The sequence below is a fragment of the Neofelis nebulosa genome, chromosome 5 (genome assembly GCF_028018385.1).
Source record: "Neofelis nebulosa isolate mNeoNeb1 chromosome 5, mNeoNeb1.pri, whole genome shotgun sequence".
In the NCBI taxonomy this organism is placed as follows: Eukaryota; Metazoa; Chordata; class Mammalia; order Carnivora; family Felidae; genus Neofelis; species Neofelis nebulosa.
The window spans coordinates 141713219-141732524 of record NC_080786.1 but is presented as its reverse complement, the minus strand read 5'-3'; the positions used below and the strand labels follow the sequence as shown (position 1 = coordinate 141732524).

Here is a 19306-nt window from a genome sequence, read left to right as displayed (position 1 = left end):
ATATTTCAGCAAGCTCACACCTCTTGACAAATACGACCCTAATCTTAATTCACTCCTCCCTCAATGTTCCTCATCTCAGTAAATGGCAGCTCCGTCCTCCTCTTGCTCAGTATCAGGAGAGTAAGAGAATCATATTTTATTGAGGCGCTAAGAAATCAAGGCACTAGGCCTCCTACCTCCCGCTGCCTTGGGAAGGTCAGTCTCAAGACCTCCTGCAATGGCTGATAATCCCAACTGATTCTCACGAATATGAGGAACGCTAAGGAATAAGGATTTAAAACAAAAAAACAAACAAAACAAAACAAAAAAGCTCTCCTACCTGATTCCCTTACCCTTCATTCTTTATTTTCTTGACATCCTGTTCGGCGTCACTTAAACTCTGTATATAATCAGAACGTATTTTCCCGTAATGGTTATAAAGTATGACTGGCAGAGGTAAGGGTGTCGCACGTGGGGATGTTGTGAAAGGAGCATAAAGTAAGAGTAAGGGGCCATGGCTTTGGAGCCCAGCACTGCCACCGGCTCTGGAGTGCACCTGTTCAAATACTTTAATATACCTCCACTTTATATGCTTCCTATGTAAGATGATATATCCTCTCCAACACCCCTCCAGGTTATGTTTCAAGCCACAGTAGGTTTGCCTATCATCTCTCGATCCTAGATATTTCAAAAAAAGTAAGTCCCGTAACAAATTCTAAGGCAAAACGTATTACAAAAATAAAAATAATGAGTCCAGTTGGATGGGTAAGCAGTATCATCAGCCTTGCATCTTCTTTCTCCCAACACAATAGAAGGTGGCAGTTGCTGTCCATCAGATTCCCAACACACAAAAGGATTTCCCTGGGGAGGAGCCCCTCTCTGGATTCAGAGGAAATGCCTGGGCAGGGCAAATACCTTAGGGATTTTCAGGGTACGAATTAGTTGCCCCATAACCCCTCAACCTGAGTAAGAATTTAGCAGCAGATCATTAAATTTCACACACACCAAACTACACGGGCAATTTGTTTCTGTTCAAGTAACTAAGAAAGTAAAGCATATGGGGACCTTATTATCAAATTACTTATGGAGGCAGAGATTTTCACAAAGATGACTCCTTACACGTAGAGTCTCTTGGTGCTCAATTAGCATTTCTGTCCTAGCCTTTTTCAGAAGCTGTGGATATTAGAGATATTGATGCCTTTGCCCATATTCCAGAGCAGATGATGGGTCATTCGAGACCTACCTTATTCGTCACCCATCACATAGCCTCACTTTATCTGTCATAAGGTTCACGGACACAGCATTTGAGGAAATTTGCTATGGCATTAAAGATTCACTTTTTTTTTTTTTTTTTTTTTTTTTATTTATTTTTGGGACAGAGAGAGACAGAGCATGAACGGGGGAGGGGCAGAGAGAGAGGGAGACACAGAATCGGAAACAGGCTCCAGGCTCCTAGCCATCAGCCCAGAGCCTGATGCGGGGCTCGAACTCACGGACCGCGAGATCGTGACCTGGCTGAAGTCGGACGCTCAACCGACTGCGCCACCCAGGCGCCCCAACTTTTTTTTTTGTTTTGATGATACTAGTCAGCGATGATTACCCACTTACAGAATTTTACATTTCATTGGTGTTCTGCTCAAATAATCCAGAGTTCTAGTAGAAACAGAAACAGAACTTCTACTGTGTCTCTAGTTCAGCAGTTAAATCCGTGGTTCCCCAACTATTCTGCACATTTGGAACGACTCCCAAAATCCTGCTGTCTCTTCCCATCCTGACAGATGGGATTTAATTGGTCTGGGGTCTGGGGATTTAAATTTTTAAAAGACCTCCGCTTGATTTTAGTCTGCAGACAAATCTGAGACTCGTTAGTTTAAAGATTTCTATGAGATCGAGGGCGGATTTTTGTTAGTATTTACACATATCCCATTTTGTGCCAAAAGAACATAAAGGAGCTTTGTAAAGATGATAGGCTTTGGTAAGAGTGGGCAATGTGTTTGAAAATCTCAAAGTTGGTGTACGTTTTAAAACGAAGGCAGGTTGTTAACATCATCCTGATTTTGAACATCACAATAAAAATGTATATACTCTCATAGTCTACTCACAATTTTGTTATAAGGAAACTAATTTTTGAAGCCAATTTTTAATCTCTTCACTACATTAAAACGTGTGAAGATAAGGTAAGACTTTTAGAGAACTCTTATTTGTTTATCCATTTACTAAGTGTTGACTTATTTTTCCTTCTTTCTCTCCCTCTCTCTCCTCTGTGGACATTCCTGCTTCCAGTAAGGGTTACACTGATGTGGTGAGGATCCCCGAAGGGGCAACCCACATAAAAGTCCGACAGTTCAAAGCCAAAGACCAGACTCGATTCACTGCCTACTTAGCCCTGAAGAAGAAAAATGGTGAGTACCTTATCAATGGGAAGTACATGATCTCCACCTCGGAAACCATCATCGACATCAATGGAACAGTCATGAACTACAGTGGTTGGAGCCACAGGGATGACTTCTTGCATGGGATGGGCTACTCAGCCACGAAGGAAATTCTAATAGTGCAGATTCTTGCAACAGATCCAACGAAAGCATTAGATGTGCGCTACAGTTTTTTCGTTCCCAAGAAGTCCACCCAAAAAGTAAACTCTGTCACTAGCCACGGCAGCAATAGAGTGGGCTCACACACTCCACAGTTGCAGTGGGTGACAGGCCCATGGCTCGCCTGTTCCAGGACCTGTGATACGGGCTGGCACACCCGGACGGTCCAGTGCCAGGATGCAAACCGGAAGTTAGCGAAGGGATGCCTTCTCTCCCAGAGGCCTTCTGCGTTTAAGCAATGTTTGCTAAAGAAATGTTAGCCTGTGGTCATGAGCTTACGCAGAGCTAACTGGATGATTCATCACTGATCAGTCGTGGCAAATGGTGGTGATCAGTCATGGTAAACAAGAGGTCTACCTGAAGCACAGAAAGTCACGCTTCAATGTCATTGTCCACAGGAGTCTAATTATGGGCAGAATCTGCTCTCTGTGACCAAATGGAGATGTGCACTGCTTCGTGCGACAGTAGTGACCTTGGAATACAGAACAACTTGGGAGTTATTGAACATCCCCTGGGCTACAAGAATGAAAAAACACTGGTGAATGTAGAATCAGGGGACATTTGAAGATGGCAGAACAGTCTCCCCTTTGTCACCTACCTCTTATAGAATGTCTTCAAAGGCATCATAATCATTCTCATCCATAATACACAGTAGCTTCTTTTTACTGTTTGTAAATCATTCTCCCTTGGTATGTCACTTTATATCACTTGGTTCTATTAAAAAAAAAAAAAAAAAAAATATATATATATATATATATATATATATATATATATATATATTTCTATAAAAAATGTTTGACCAAAGTAGGTCTGCAGCTATTTCAACGCCTTCCAGTTTCCAGAAAGAGCTGTGGATGATTTACTGGAAATTAAGAACCTGCTGCTGTTTTCACAAGATTTCACATACTTTCAGACTACAGGAGATCAAATTTTGGTCAAAGACCATTTTGACAGGAAGCATCTTCTGCGAAATTCTGAAAAGGAAAAGGATCTCCGCGTAGCTGGTCATTTAAATAGATACACCGATCCATTTACTTAAACGTCAACTGCCTGTATTTTTTCAGGCAGCCAGCCAAATGAATGCATAATTAGGACGTAGATGTAGTGTTTGCGTGTGTGTATGTTGGGTGTATTCAAGAGTCTAAACACTAGTTTCCTCATGTTAGAATTTAAAAGGAAGAAAAACACACAAATAGAAATTTTCGATTTCTATCGTCACACTGCTTGCCCTTTCAGAGGCTTCCAGCTAATATCCTACCTTGTGTAATATTCATACAAAACACACGGCAGAGAGTTTTCTAATCGCATCCCACACGTTCAACACTGGTATACCTCTTACCAGCCAGCCTTGAAAATGCATTTGTTTTCGCTTGTATGTTTTGTTCAAGGGTTCTGTAAGACCTGCAATGTTTTGTACTTGTTGATTTAGTTTGATAGGAGTATTAAAGATCACTTTGGAGTTAGCCACATCTAGAAGTGATCATCATATATGTGGCTCTGGCAAAAGGAAAAAAAAATAGTGGTTAATATTAATAAGACTGTTTCCACACCATACAGGCAGCGATTCTTTGCATTGTCTTTTTAAATCCAAGTATACTGATACTGTCCGTAAGATTTTTCCCAGTTGGAAAGCACTTGGTTGTACCAGTAAGTGTTTGATGAAACGGGACGATTTTTGAGAAGTTTGTTGCTTCTGTTTCCGTAGCCTGTCTGGGTAGGTTGTACGTTTGGGTGTTAGATATGGAATTTTTTTTACAATTGACTGCCTAAAAATCTCTTTTTAAACGGTCAACTGCACCCCTCTACCCCATAGCTCAGAAAATCCAAGGTGTTCAAATTCATCGGGATCTCTTTTTCTTTATGAAAGATTACAAAGCCAATTGTTTTATATAAAACTTTATAATAATTGTACCAAATGTGCCTATTATTAGAGATTTGCATATAAAGATATTAGGGGACAATTGTTTGAGTTCCCTTAAAGCTCACCAGAGTTTATTTTTATTAGAAAATATTTTTAATATAAAATAATTATGTAATTGATCTTGCTAGATCACACTGATTTCAGCGGGTGAGGAGAATGGAGGTCTCACTGTTTTAAGTATTTTCTTAAGAAATTATTTGGTGAAACAAATAACGTTTTACAAAACTGTTAATCATCCTTTGGCTTCTCATCGACTGACTTTGCTTTAGACATGGTCATTTACTCTTAATAAATTATTCATCAGAGAAATGAGTCCTATATAGAGCTGGTCACCTACATTTGATGGAGGTCACCAGATATCAGGGACAGGAAACCATGCTATTCAAATCACTCAGAAAAGAATTTTAAATCATACCGACTATTTGATTATTCCAAAAGAATTAATAGCCAGGCCAACCTGACTATTTCCCAGTTTTCAAAATAATTTTAATCAAGTAACTCAACTGGGACAAAATTTGTTTTTATCTTTTGTTATATTCGTAGCAACATGAAAAAAAAAATAATTGAAGGGCAGCCATGTTTGTATTCATAGATTTTTTTTAGTATGATTTATCATTTATTTTCCCCCCAAACAGTGAAGTTTTATTCTTCTCATTGAAAGAATCCTAGAGAGCTTAAAAGGAATAAACCACTATTCCGTGCTTTTAAGGAGTTTTCTTTAGTTTTTTCATACGAGTATCAATAGTTTGACTGAGGAATGTATGTCTATCTAAACTCCTGAGAAAAGCGATACAGACTGGAAACTGAAATTCAGAGAAATGGAGTGTTCAATAGATAAAAGGAATGATAAAGGGAAAATCCCCCATAATGAAATCTAATTTAGTCCAGTCTAATGTTGGACTATGCATTTCCCCTTTCCATAGTTGCATCGTGAATGAAGAGTCCAGGATTCACGATGCTGAGGCTCCTTCCTCGAGGAAAAAAGTTTGTCTGAAAATGCTCAGGATAGTAAGAATCTAATCCCACAAAACTAAACACTCCGGATTCAGTGTCACTAAATAAAGGGAGCCCAGAAGAAAATGACATCTCTTTCTTCTGGAACAGAAAAGGCCAAATTAAGCCCTGGCTTGTTGTTTAAAGGTTTCAGGGCATTGTTTGAATTTGTTCGGTAAATTCAACGTCCTTTGCCTTCCTGTGGAAACAGTTTTATCCCATGAAACTAAGAATGAAGGGATTAATCACAAACAAAAATAAAGTTGCAGCACTGAAAAAAAATGTAATTTATTGTTTTTGCGACTGGTATGTGAATTTGTGTGATAAAAGTATTTATTCTTATTTAACAAAAATATGTGCAAATTCTATATTTAAAAAGTTTTGCTGTTGTCCTACTTTTAATTTATGCTTCATGTTTGTGTATAAAGTACACTTTGTGAGTTTACATAATATACAGCACTGGTTGCTTTTGTATTTTTTTACAGAAGGCTTTCTGCGTGAAACAGGCGTATATGTATATATTCCTCACGTATCCTTATTCTGATACTGTAGTCTTCCTCTCTAAGGAAGTTTTAAACTTACCCTTTCTTGACTAGTGGTATTCGTTACTTGTAGTTACATTAATAAGTCTGTTGGGTTTCATTAATATTAGTTTTTCCAAGTCACAGATAAGAAAAACACTTATTCAAGCAACTGAAGCCTAAGTTCTCAACTTGGTGTATAGATAGCCTGGAAGCTTCCCACAGAAGCTAAGACACAGTTCAGAATCCCTGATACCAGTGATAAACGTAGACAGGGAGCTGTTGATACGTGAAATTTGTGTGCACACAATGTCCAAGAGCTATCAGTGATGATAAAACCAAATACTGTCCTTTGCTGCTTTAAAAACACTCCTTAAAAATTAATACCATTTATTCTCTAGCATTGGCGGGATCCTATAGTTAGAGTAAACAAATTGCATTTAAGTGATTTAAATACTAGTAATGATGAACGTTGCTACAGATATGGGGTCTCCGTTGATAGAATGTCACTTTGTACTACTAATGAATCTCACGGAGTGAAAATAGGACTTGGGACAAGCAAGGACACCTTTTATCACATCAGCTTGCCTTCGTGATTTCAGTCTGGTCACAGTAATAAGGCAAAGCACCCTTGGATATTCAACTGACCAGCTCCATCTCTGGCTCTGATGTTTCCCCCACTGACTCATTCCTTAATAACAAGGTCATTGTAATGGTTTAGGTGAGCACAGCAGCCAGATTCAATGAAGTCCAGGACTTGTGTATGACTTAGAGGTCACTCTATGTGAAACAAGATTGGATTTAATAATGGCCAAATTTTGCTAATAGTTTATGGCTGAGGATTGGTGAATATTACTGATCTATTTATGATTAAGTGGAGGTGATAATACCTTATATTTTTTTAACACTTCAAAGTTAATAAATGAATAACCATGAGTATAGAAATGGTTGTCCAGAGCTATCATAGAGCCAGTCTATCATTTAAACACAGAGGAAAGGAACTTGTATGTTTTCTCTATCATTTTTCTCATTTGCCAACACCTATAGTTTTAGATTGTCAAACAGACCATTTTAGGTAAGTAGTACACTGAAAAAAACCCAGAAAACTCCCTAATAGCCTCCTTGCTAGCATGAACTAGAGAAATGACGTCTGAAGTTATAGGATCATGAAACACATCAGTCTATAATGCATAATTATATTCTAATCAATTAGCACATGGGAACATATTGAAACAAGAACCCGTTACATTAGTGAGATAAAGAAACTGGAAATACACATGATGTTCAGATCAGAAAAGTATTCATCCGCCAAATGTCTTTCTGGGGTAATGATACCGTAGTTCTCAATGCAGATCTTATGGGGAAAATAATGAAGGTATAGTTGCTAGAAGTTGCTGGTTTTAAAAGAGAGGAAGACTGAAATGTACATATTAGCCAACCCAGTTAATTGCACCTTCCAAATACAGTAGCACTTTAGCGATAAATTGGCTACCTGTGGTTCTTATCCTGGAGCTCCACCAACTGGTCCATGTGGACTGTCATAGGTCAAATGAAAAACCAAATGGCCCATCATCTTATAAGGCACGGCCACATCAGAGTGATCCAAAGTCTAACACTGTGAGGAAACCTGTGATTTGTAAATAAAACAGCATATATTTTTTTTTCAGTTTCTTTTTGGCACATCCAATGTAATTTTTATCAAGGTGCTAATATTGATCAGTGACCAACTATCAAATATGTTACTTCGGACTCACTATTTTATTCTACATGATTTTTCAATTTGCAAAAAAAAACTCTAAGTTTTTGGTCTAGGCGGGGCACAACTTGATACTCAATGTTTGGGAAATGCATCAAATGGTCAGCCTGATCAGCAGGGTTCAGTGACATAAGCTATAGGTACATCCAGGATGTTTAAGGTGACATCGAAACTTGAAGAGTGTCAGGCTAGAGGAACAGACTTTTAGATGAGTCGTGTTTCAGCACTTACTAAACCATCCATGTTCCTTTCAAACTAACTTTTTGTTTCCGATACACAAGCTTTTGTGTGTATTTAGCCTGACTTTTTTTTTTTTAAAGCTTTGCAATATTTTATGTCCATGGTAAACCCTTGGCAACTCTTTCTTGGTCTTTTCTTTAACAACCCACAGCATATTAGAAACACCTCAGACTGAGAGTATAATTAGAATAGGAGATCATATTGTGTGTGACTTTGTAAGACGTGACTTTCGATTAAGAAAAATATATTGTCTCCGGATGGTGTCTTTGCGTTACATGCTCAGCCATGACATCAATGTAGGAGTTGACAAACACTGCTTCCATTTAGTATGTTTATTAGAGGAAATCATGCACATGCTTTGTAAATAGACTGCAGATAACTAAACAGATTGCAGAAATATATTTAATTTGATGTGAGCCGTGGCACAAATTTTTGATTTCTATATAAGAGCCTTGTGAGTAAAGACAGGTAATAAACCTAAGTGGGTATAACTGAGATTTTTATATCTTGAAACATGATTTCAAGCCAGAGTAAAATATCGAAGATTTTCATGTCATTGTATATAAGCAGTAGAATGTGACCTGCTTATTATCTTCAATTTGTCAGAAGTGATGGTATGTTTCAGTAAATGTAATGCAGTTGAAAAACCAAAAATCTTGGAAAACTAAGACGGGTCTTGTTTAAAATGTCTCTTCCGCTTTGGCAAATTTTGAACCTGAATCAGCTATTGAAAGCATTACCGCGTCTTGTAGCCTGCATTCCACGACAGTTCTGTTATTCAGGTAAACCACTTGAACTGACTCGTTTGGGACCTATACTGTAATATTTTTCGTTGAGGAACAATATCCTATTTTGTAAAGCATTTCCCTATGTGTGACTTCAAACTGTAAAATTAAACATTGGCTTTGTGGTTTCAGTGGGCATAATAAATGTTAATTGTAAACTAGGTTAAAGTATGTACTGCATATAATATGTTTTAGAGTTGGAAAATAGTGTCCATTTATTTTTAATTTTCTCATAAGAGTAGGACCAAGCCAGCTCTTAAGGAAGTCCCAGGCTCCCTGCAGTTTTTACCATTCTTCTTCCATTTGGCTTAGACAATACTCCTACCTTAGTTACGGGACTTTGGAATTCTTACTTCAAGTTCTTCTTACCTGAGTATCACTCGCTAAAGTCTGTCTGGTATTGAAATTCTGATGTTAAATTAGTAACAGCAAGTAACGTAGTCCCCTTCATTTTTCCTTCTTTAAAGATAAACTTATTCTAGGTAGACAAGGAAAGAGTCAACAATGCACACATGGAAATTCAAAAAAAATTGGCATTCATTCACTAGCAGAAGCCTTTCCGTTTGCGAAAAAACTTTATGGCACTAAGGTTCCTAAGGACGCTGATTCCTTCTAAACCTGAAATCATTGCTATTTAGTGTGCATCAGGTTGAATTTCTCCCGTATACCAAATAATATTTCAGAATTGTTGTGCTTTACATGTGCCGCTTAGCAGGATATATAGATTTTGAGTAAGTAATTACAAACACCTAAACTCTTAAAAGACGGTATAGAAACTTAACCATAATAATATTGCTAAGATTGGTTGAACATCTCTTTGGGTCAGGACCTGTGGGAAACATCTCACAAACTTTCCTGCATGTGTTTCTCTCCATGACCATTATAAGGTTGTTCTTAAGATCCACATAGTAAAGGGGTGCCTGGGAGGCTCAGTCGGTTAAGCGCCAATCTCTTGACTTCGGCTCAGGTCATGATCTCATGGTTCGTGAGTTCAAGCCCTCCGTCGGGCTCCGGGTTGACTGTGTGGAGCCTGCTTGAGATTCTCTCTCTCTTCCCCTCGCCTGCTTATGCTCTTTTCCTCTCTCTAAATAAATACATAAACTTAAAAAAATCCCAATATTACAGATGACGATCCCATTATAACAACTGTTAGTGGTCATTTTGTTGTTACCAAGTGTAGGCACTGTTATAAGCACTTTAGATATTTATTATCACTTTTCACCTTCTTTAAGCGCTGGGAGTCTTCTATCCCTGTGGAATGGGAGTCTGAGGGGGGGACTATGGGGTGAGTGGCAGACTGTGTGAGATTGGAGAAGTGCAGGGAAGTGTTTAGATGCCCTATGTGCGGTGGGCCCCCTGAGTAAATCCAAGAGTAGTCCTGAAATTCCAATAAAAACGGCAAGGAAACTATGGAGAATCAGACAAGCAGCAAGAAAAGAGGCAAGTGCTCCAAGTGTACAAAGGAGCTTGTTGTTTAAAGAGAGAGGAAAGAGAATTTGATTTAGAAAACTAGTAAATTGCTGGGAAGAATTAAAAAAAAAATGCAGTATTTAACCTTACAGTCTCCTTCACAGCTAATAATGAGCTGGTTCAGACAAGGTCACAGGCATAAAAATGGTCCTGAGGGGTGCTTTTGGATCAGGAGTGGAGTGAAAAAAGATGGTTAGAAACGGCACTATAGACCCTGGAAAAGTCCAAATCACCCATAATTCCTGGGTTCTGTGGGAATCTTTCCGGATAGCTCATTGTTTTGTCTGCTCTGTTAAACTCCTGTCTTCCCACAGAACGAATGACTACGTGTCCCAACGCAGACACAAGCGAAGGGTGCACCTTTATTTTTCTCAGTTTCCCTCCGTGTCCATCTCCCGAGGTGAAGAGAAGCAAATCTCAGAATGATCAACCACCTGGGTCGTTCCCAGAAATAGAGAAAGATACAGAACAGCCCCAGGACCACATCTAACATGAATTCATGAATTCGGCTGTAATCTTGGTTTCTCTTTTCACCTCCAGATGCCCACAGCACCTTGTCTCCCTATTTCAGCCTTCGTCAGGGTTGGCCTCGAATTGCAGGGACAGACTTTGGTTGCGGTGGTTATTCATTATTGAAACATCAAAATCTTGGGGAGCAGGAAAGGGTATTTCTTAATCACTTGTAGGTGGGCTCATTTCAAAAACTCAGCCATGCTTTGAGCCTAGACATTGATAAGATTGTGGGGTAATATATTGGTGTTGCTTTAAGCTGCTAAATGTGTGACAATTTTTATGGTACCTACAGAGAATGAGAACACAGGTGAAAACAAGGAAGGATCCCAATCTACGAGGGATTATTAGAAAGGCTATTAGGTTAGACGCTTAAGTGGAATGAATAAGGTTAAGACCCAGTTATTGGGGCTAGAATACAAGGGGGAGGAACACAGGACAAACACAGAATCTGAGTTATTAGAACTCGCACAAAGTTGTGGAATGAGACTCCCATTTAAGCTAACTGACATAGGGTCACTTGGGCTGCTAGAGGATAGGTCCATATATACACTCAGACTCAAGGACAGAATTAGTTAAAATCTTGGTGTGAAGTCAGAATCACAGTGATAAGAACAAGCACAAACAGGTTTCAAAGAGATAGGGGCGGATGGATGGGAAAATCTGCCCGCAGCAATGTTTTCCAAAGTGCGGCTAAGAAATCCCTTGTTGCCATAAATAAATGTAGAGGTTTTCATCAAATAAGTTAAAAATTTAATAAGAATGTTCTGATTATATATTGCTATTCACAGGTCATCCCCAAACTTAGTAGCTTAAGACGGTGGTTTATTGAACTTCATGATTCTGTGAGTCAGGGTTGAGTTGAACAATATGTCTACTCCACAGGTCAACTGGGGTCATTTGGTGAGATGCATCAGGCTGGACTGGAGTGGAGGAGCCAAGATAGGTTCACTCACACACCTAGGGTCTTGACAGGAGCATTCAGAAGGTCAGGGTCAGCCCTACCCTTCGTTTTTTATGCAGTCTTAGGCCTTTCGCTGTGGTATCTTCACCAAGTTGAGTTTTCTTACAAGATGGTTCTGGGTTCCAAGAGCGGGTGTTACCAGAGTACCAAATGGAATCTACTAGCCTTCTTATGGCTGAGACTTGGAAGGTCCAGAATATCCCATTTTAACACAACTAATTACAAATTTCAACATGTGGGGTGCCTGGGTGACTCCGTTGGTGAGGCATCCGGCTCTTGACTTCAGCTCAGGTCATGATCTCATGGTTCGTGGGTCGAGTCCTACGTAGGGCTCTGCAGTGGCAGTTCAGAGCCTGCTTGGGATTCTCTCTCTTCCTTTCTGTCTGCCCCTCCCCTGCTCACATGCTCTGTCTGTCTCTCAAAATAAATAAACACATTTTTTTTTTTTACTATGTGTGAATTGGCAACACTCAAAGACCTTTTCTTGATTCTTCCAAAAATTAAGAGATTGTACAATATGCCATTTTTGGAAGTTTCGTTAATCAACCTTTAAGGTTAATTTTTCTGGCTAACCTGTCATTTCTACACACATAAAAATGGAGGTTTTTGTTTCAGAAACAACAGTGTTCAGAATCAGAGAGCCATAAGAGTGAACAAGCAAGTGGAAATCATTACCCTTTATATTTATTTCTGTATAAAATAAGCAAGCTACAGACAAGGAGTCGCATAGTCTTATAATTAACTTGGTGTACCGGCCCTGACTCTGGGGAGTCTCCCGGGTTGGGTGGGGAAGATGAATTGATTTTTATTGTTTTTTGTTCTGTTTTCCCAATCTGCATGCCTTTCCCTAAAATAACATTTCAACATGTCTAAAACGTTGTTCTATGGGACCACAAGTGCCTGACTTAAGAAGGCCCCAAATTTAATGTTGTAAAGACAGGTTTTGGGGGCGCCTGGGTGGCTCAGTCGGTTAAGCGTCCGACTTCAGCTCAGGTCATGATCTCATGGTGTGTGAGTTCGAGCCGGCGTCGGGCTCTGTGCTGACAGCTCAGAGCCTGGAGCCCGTTTCAGATTCTGTGTCTCCCTCTCTCTCTGCCCCTCCCCTGTTCATGCTCTGTCTCTCTCTGTCTCAAAAATAAATAAGCATTTAAAAAAATTAAAAAAAAAAAGACAGGTTTTGGTATCAGTGGTACATGTGGACTTAAATAAATAATAAACCTTTATTTTCCAAAGTATATTAAGCCGGCTGTATGCAATAGCATAATAAATTGTTCAATCACCTTCAAGTCATTTCGCGAGCCAGTAAAGCCCCTCTATTTTAGGAGGGTAAGGACTCAGAAAATGAGCTGTTTAGGAGTTATAAATAGCACATTAATTCAACTATCTGTAATGCAATGATCAAGTTCCCATTCCTTTAAAGGGACAGACGTCTCTCCTAATCCTGCCAGTTCTTCTGTCATTGGTCCTACAGGGGACCAGATTATGGATGAATCGGTATATAAATCCATCAGCACGGATTTTAAAAGGTATGTACTGTTGAAAATGAGTCAGAAGCTTTTTTTTTCTTTTTCTTTTATATGTTTTTGAAATTTTTTTAATGTTTATTTATTTTTGAGAGGGAGAGAGAGCAAGAGGAGGGGAGGGACAGAGAGAGACACACACACACAGAAACCAAAGCCGGCTTCAGGCTCTGAGCTGTCCGCGCAGAGCCCAGTGTGGGGCTCAAACCCACAAACTGTGAGATCCACCTGAGCTGAAGTCGAGTGCTTAATGAATGAGCCACCCATACAACTCTAGGTTGGGAGCTTTAAGAAAGGACCCTTGGAGGGGCGCCTGGGTGGCTTAGCCGGTTAGGCATCCAACTTCGGTTCAGGTCATGATCTCATGATTCGTGAGTTCGAGCCCCACATCGGGCTCTGTGCTGACAGCTCAGAGCCTAGAGCCTGCTTCAGATTCTGTGTCCCCCCACCCCCCCGTCTGCCCCTCCCCCAGTTGAACTCTGTCTTTCAAAAAATGAATAAACGTTAAAAAAAATTAAAAAAAAAGAAAAGAAAGGACTCTTGGATGTTGTATCTTCCTCCTCGTGAAAGAACAAAACCATTTTAATATTGGTAGAGTGTCTCCGGAGCCCATGATTTTGTTGCTATAATCCAATAAAGATAGATTCCTAAAACTTTTTTTTTTTTTTTTTTAATCATAGGAAGAAACAGAAATCTCCAACACAGGTCCTTTCTGATTGTCCAGTTTTCCTGAAAATAATCCTCCTCTTAAAGTACTTCTCCCTTGATCTTCCGTTTATCCTTTTTTTTTTGGGGGGGGGGGGAATCTATATTGTATAAGGAGTTCAACTTCTTAAATAAATGCACATGTATGCAAAATATTATGTACAATTTCTAGAGAACTCAAGGATTTTGGAAGCTGAACATGAATTCCAATGTAACAGAAAGAAAAATATACATGTTGTAAATGACAAGTTTCTATAAATAACTTGCAAGTGAAAATTTTGCTCCTAAGGTTACAGCATATTTAGTATACACTGATAATTTTTAAAAAACGTATTTACTGATCCCTTATGTAATGTGGTCTATGATAAGGCATGATAGCAAATAATACACAGTTCCAGGATTCAAGGACCTCAAGCCAGAAAGAGGTCTCTACAGGTGAAAAAGAAATCATATTGCAGGGGCACCTGAGTGGCTCAGTCAGTGGAGCCTCCAACTCTTGATTTTGGCTCAAGCCATGACCTTGAGGTTTGTGATTGAGCTCCACATCAGGCTCCACACTGGCGACAGCACAGGGCACGCTTGGGATTCTCTCTCTCCCTCTCTGCCTCTCCCCTGTTCTCTCTCTCTCAAAATAAATAAATAAACAAAAGAAATAAAGAAATCATCTTGCAGTTGAATCATTTCTACAAAACAGTTGAAAACAATGTCATTCATGTAAGATAGTCACCAAGGAAGGAGCTAGACTCTTGAAGTGTGCTGCTAGACTTCCAGATTCTCTTCCTCTTCTGCACGTTGTAGACACTGCTAATGCTAACATCCATTCAACTTCCTTCCTGCGTCCATGTGAACAATGGGGGGCAGATGGTCAGCTGGAGAGTGGGTCCTTGAGCAGTTCACCCAATGCCAGCAGTCAACCACCTTTGAAATTCTTGTCAGTGGGAACTTTTTTTTAAAGGTTTTAAGTCCTTACTAGATTTTCTCTTTCCAAAGCATTTCTAATGGACTCGTTTTGGTCCTGGGAATCCTAATGCAGGAATTGTGTCAGCAGACAGCACTTCCACTGGGGGAAAGGAAAGGGAAAGATAGAGGAACCTCAAACTACATTCTATTTCATATGATGGAAAAGGTTGGGAAGGAACTGGAGAACAACGTAGTACGTTTTCAAATAGTTGACAGGTTATCACGGGAAAGAAAAATTATGATTATTTTATAGGACCGGGGCGGGGGGTAGATTTAAAACCAGTGAGTTTGTCAAAATAAGGACCAATGTAGAAAATAGCTTCTGCCATTCTTACATTCCAGCTTTTCTTTCAAACACAGTTGCCTCAAAAGTAGCATAACTATAAACGTTTTTTACCTCTCCCTCCAGTGAAAATTTTCTCAAAGTGTCAAAGTATGGGGCTTCTGGGTGTCTCAGTTGGTTGAGCGTCTGACTTCGGCTGAAGTCATGATCTCATCATTCACAAGTTCGAGCCCCACATCGAGCTCTGTGCTGACAGCTCAGAGCCTGGAGGCCGCTTCAAATTCTGTGTCTCCCTCTCTCTCTCTGCCCCTCCCTGACTCATGCTCTGTCTCTCTCTTTCTCAAAAATAAACATTTAAATTTTTTTAAAGTGTCAAGGTATGCAGTGTGTGTGTGTGTGTGTGTGTGCGTGTGTGTGTATATGCATGTGTATATATATATATATATATATTACTTTTAAGTATATTTAATAAATATTTATCTTATTCATCCTATAGACTGATGTTCCCTTCATGTATTCATTCATTATGCAATGCTGTCAATCATGAAAGCTTAGTTTTACTTTTTCCCTAGTACAGTGGTTCTCATTCAGGGGAAATTTTATCCCCATAGGGTATTTGTCAATGTCTCGAGATATTTTTGATTGTCACGATGCGGGGGGTGGGGAGGGTGTTACTGGCTTCTAGAAAGTAGAATCAAAGGATGCTGCAAAGAACAGGATAGCCCCCTTACAACAAAGAATTATCCCCTTCAAAATGTCAGTAGCGGTGAGATTGAAAAACACCACGTTAGTGGATCCCTCCCGTCTCACTCTACCTGCGTGATACACATTCTCAGGGGACTACTTCTTACCTTCTAAGTGGATGTGAGTGAACATGCCTGTGACTCTTTTCTTCTCGCTGCTGTGGAGGTTAGAGAGGCAGGGGCTGGGGAGTCAGTGCTTCATTCTTGCGACCTTGGCACTTGGTATGTATTCCTTCACATGTGAAGCAAATAATCTCAGGGAGGTTCGGAGCCCTGGGCATTGTTGGGACAATTGACGGATTATTCAGGTGAACATGACATAGACTGATGATAGGCAATTACTATAAATCACTGTTAGTCTAACTTCCAGCCACGTACAACTGATCGCAAGAAATGCACGGAGATCAGCCTTGGCCCATCCATTCTAGAAAATTAGTATTGTGCCCAAAGCCAGGTTTGCACATTTTTTGAATGAGCCAAGTGGAATACTTTCCATATAGCCAAATGAAATGAATGGAGAAGAATGAAAGTTTTGTTCCTTCAAGGGTATTTTTACACGATGTTGTAGTTTAGGTGAAAATGTTATTTATTTTTAAATAGTAAGCGCTATAAATGAGCGTGTTTCAGTTTCTGGGGGAGTTTTAGAAGTATGACAACTTTAGGAAGTACAAAAACACCATAATACAACAGACAATCCCAATTCAAGTTTTCAATGGGAGTCACTAACGATAGATATTAGGGTTTTCTTTAAGAATTTGTTTTAAGGATAAGAGCTGTATAAAGGCTTGTATACGAAGATTTTTTGCCAAAATATACATTCTCAAGCTGATTTTTTAGAATACCTCTAATGCTGTTATAATTGACTAAGGTGGGGGGAGGGTGGATGGGGTTTTCTTTTCCCTTCTTTCCCCTCCAGAGTTTCCTAATTTAGAAAGGAAATCGCCAGTAGTACAAATGCTGGAAATTTGGTCAAAACCAAAAAGAAAGCACAATACACAATATCTTGAAGATTAGGAAGATGTGAGGTGGACTGAGGGCGCGTGGTAGAGAGTAGGTCACTGGCGTCGTGGTTAAGAGCAGGTAAGATCGTGGGATCAGGGGAGGACACGCTACGGAAGTGCACTTACATTTTCATGAGGCTATTACTCATTTTCAGATATATACCGCGTAGTTGCCACTGGATTTCATCATGCCAAACCAGAAGGATTCCTGAGGTTCTCGTTTATTTCTGCTGTCTAAAGCCATTACCTTCCACCTCCTAAAAGACTCAACACCACAGCTTTTAAGTCGAGGCCAAAGACGCTACATCTCTAGAAGCGAGTGTACAATTTGAAAAAAAAACAAACAAAAAAACACTGGCGCTCTTGATGTGCTTTGTTTTTTCTCTCGCAGAAATGGTGCTCAATCATAAGGGTCGGTCTTGGCTCAATTCAAAATCTGACACACGGTGACTGGTATGTTCGCAAGAGTCATCAGAATTGAGGACCATCTCTAAGAACACGTTACCTCGGTTCTGAGTTGCTGTGCACGTGATCTAGACGGCGAGTGACTAATTCCTTCTGTCAGTTCAAAGCTAAATGCTGGAAGCAGCCTGTTCTCCTAGATGTTTAACTAAATCTTCTTGGCTAGGTTTACTCGGCCAAAGTCACAAACTGCCAAAGCACTGTTGCATTTAGAAAGACAGTGGCTTCTCATTTGCGGGGATTCCATGCTTTGAAGAGTATTTACAGGCTCATTCTTCATCCTGGAGGGCCTGACTCTGGAATCCAGCAGATGATGGATGATGGGTCCGCAGAGCATTTAAATCCCAGCCAAGTTTTCCAGCCACACGTCCGTTTTCATATCTGATCATGCTACTTTGTGTATCATTGTGTGTATTGGAACAGGAAGTTAAAAAAAGATAGACTGGGGCACCTGGATGGCTCAGTCAGTGAGGCCTCCAACTCTTGATTTCAGCTCCGATCGTGATCTCACGGGTCATGAGATCGAGCCTTGGGCCGGGCTCTGCACTGGTGGCATGGAGCCTACTTGAGATTCTGTCTTTCCCTCTCTCTCTAGCCCTCCTCTCTTCACACACTTATTCTTTATAAATAAATAAATAAATAATAAATAAATAAATAAATAAATAAACTTAAAAATAAAAGAAGTATTTTATTAAGCGTGCTGAGTGTGTCGAAATCTTACTAACTTTGATAATCCAGAACAAAGTCATAATAATCCAGAAATCTTACTGACTTTGATAACCAGAGCAAAGTAATAAAGCTAGAATTCTGGTGTTTGCCCCACCTTCTGTAACATTAGATACAACTTAGGAGCTCTACCTGGACGTAGGCTAGAGGATCTCTTCTGTTACCCTTGACCCTGGCGTCCGTGCCTTATGCCAGATCTCTGGTCCTGAGCCATGTCTTTCGCCTTGTCCCGACTGAAGCTTAGGCGTTGTTCATTCAACAAACCTGGATCTGAGGGTTCAGACGTTGGCACGTTTTCAACCTCTTGGCCCTGTTTTCCCTGTTTGTAAAATGGGGAGTTTGGCATGCCTGTATAATGAAGAGCACAGAGGAATAGCTCCTTAAACTTTGGTTGTTCTTTAATCCTCCTTTCTAAGTGTACCCACGTTCTCTTCGTGGAGTTCTACTTAAAGTTGTCAGTGTCTACAGAGTGTCAATGTTTCAAACAAAACGCCCCGTTCTGGCACTCCGGGGCATACCCAAGCCTGATTTTCTCACTTTGTCTCCCCTTTGCCTTTGTCCTGCACCACAGGGTCACTCTCACTCATCTAAAATGAGTTGGCCCTTGGGGCGCCTGGGTGGCGCAGCCGGTTAAGCGTCCGACTTCAGCCAGGTCACGATCTCGCGGTCCGTGGGTTCGAGCCCCGCGTCGGGCTCTGGGCTGACGGCTCGGAGCCTGGAGCTTGTTTCCGATTCTGTGTCTCCCTCTCTCTCTGCCCCTCCCCCGTTCATGCTCTGTCTCTCTCTGTCCCAAAAATAAATAAAAAACGTTGAAAAAAAAAATTAAAATGAGTTGGCCCTCAACCCATGTACTTGTATCAAAGGACCCCATCCCTTCTGTATGTCAGGACTCTATCCCGCCATTTTGCTATCGAAAGTGTGCTCTTTTTCTAAGGACCAACTTCACTGTCACTTCTTCCAAGAAGCGAGGAGAACCTCACTCCAAATGCATTCTTCCAAATTCAGAGACTGAAATTCACCCCTCGCTTTTTAAAATCAAAAGTCAAATAAACCAAGCACACACCATGAACTTATTTCAATTCATGGCAGAGTCAACAAGTGGACTAGAAAACAGATACGCCTGAAAAAAAGAAACACCTTTTGTTTCATTTTAGCTTAACCTTTTGTCACTCTCAA

At 40.1% G+C, this 19306-nt stretch overlaps 1 protein-coding gene and 1 long non-coding RNA gene across 3 annotated transcripts in view; both read left to right on the top strand.

Annotated features, from left to right (window-relative positions):
• ADAMTS5 (ADAM metallopeptidase with thrombospondin type 1 motif 5) overlaps positions 1 to 3246 on the top strand; it is a 45711-nt gene extending 42465 nt beyond the window's left edge. For both annotated transcript variants that reach the window (XM_058731811.1, XM_058731810.1), the window contains one exon: positions 2263 to 3246. In XM_058731811.1, coding sequence (XP_058587794.1) covers positions 2263 to 2830 — 568 coding nt within the window. In that variant the 3' untranslated portion in view covers positions 2831 to 3246. The remainder of the gene's footprint in view (positions 1 to 2262) is intronic.
• Positions 3247 to 9255: 6009 nt separating this feature from the next.
• Positions 9256 to 15157, top strand: LOC131512744 (uncharacterized). Its single transcript, XR_009262281.1, has 3 exons — positions 9256 to 12670; positions 12905 to 13256; positions 13931 to 15157. It is a non-coding gene; the product is annotated as an uncharacterized LOC131512744 (long non-coding RNA).
• Positions 15158 to 19306: the final 4149 nt, after the last annotated feature.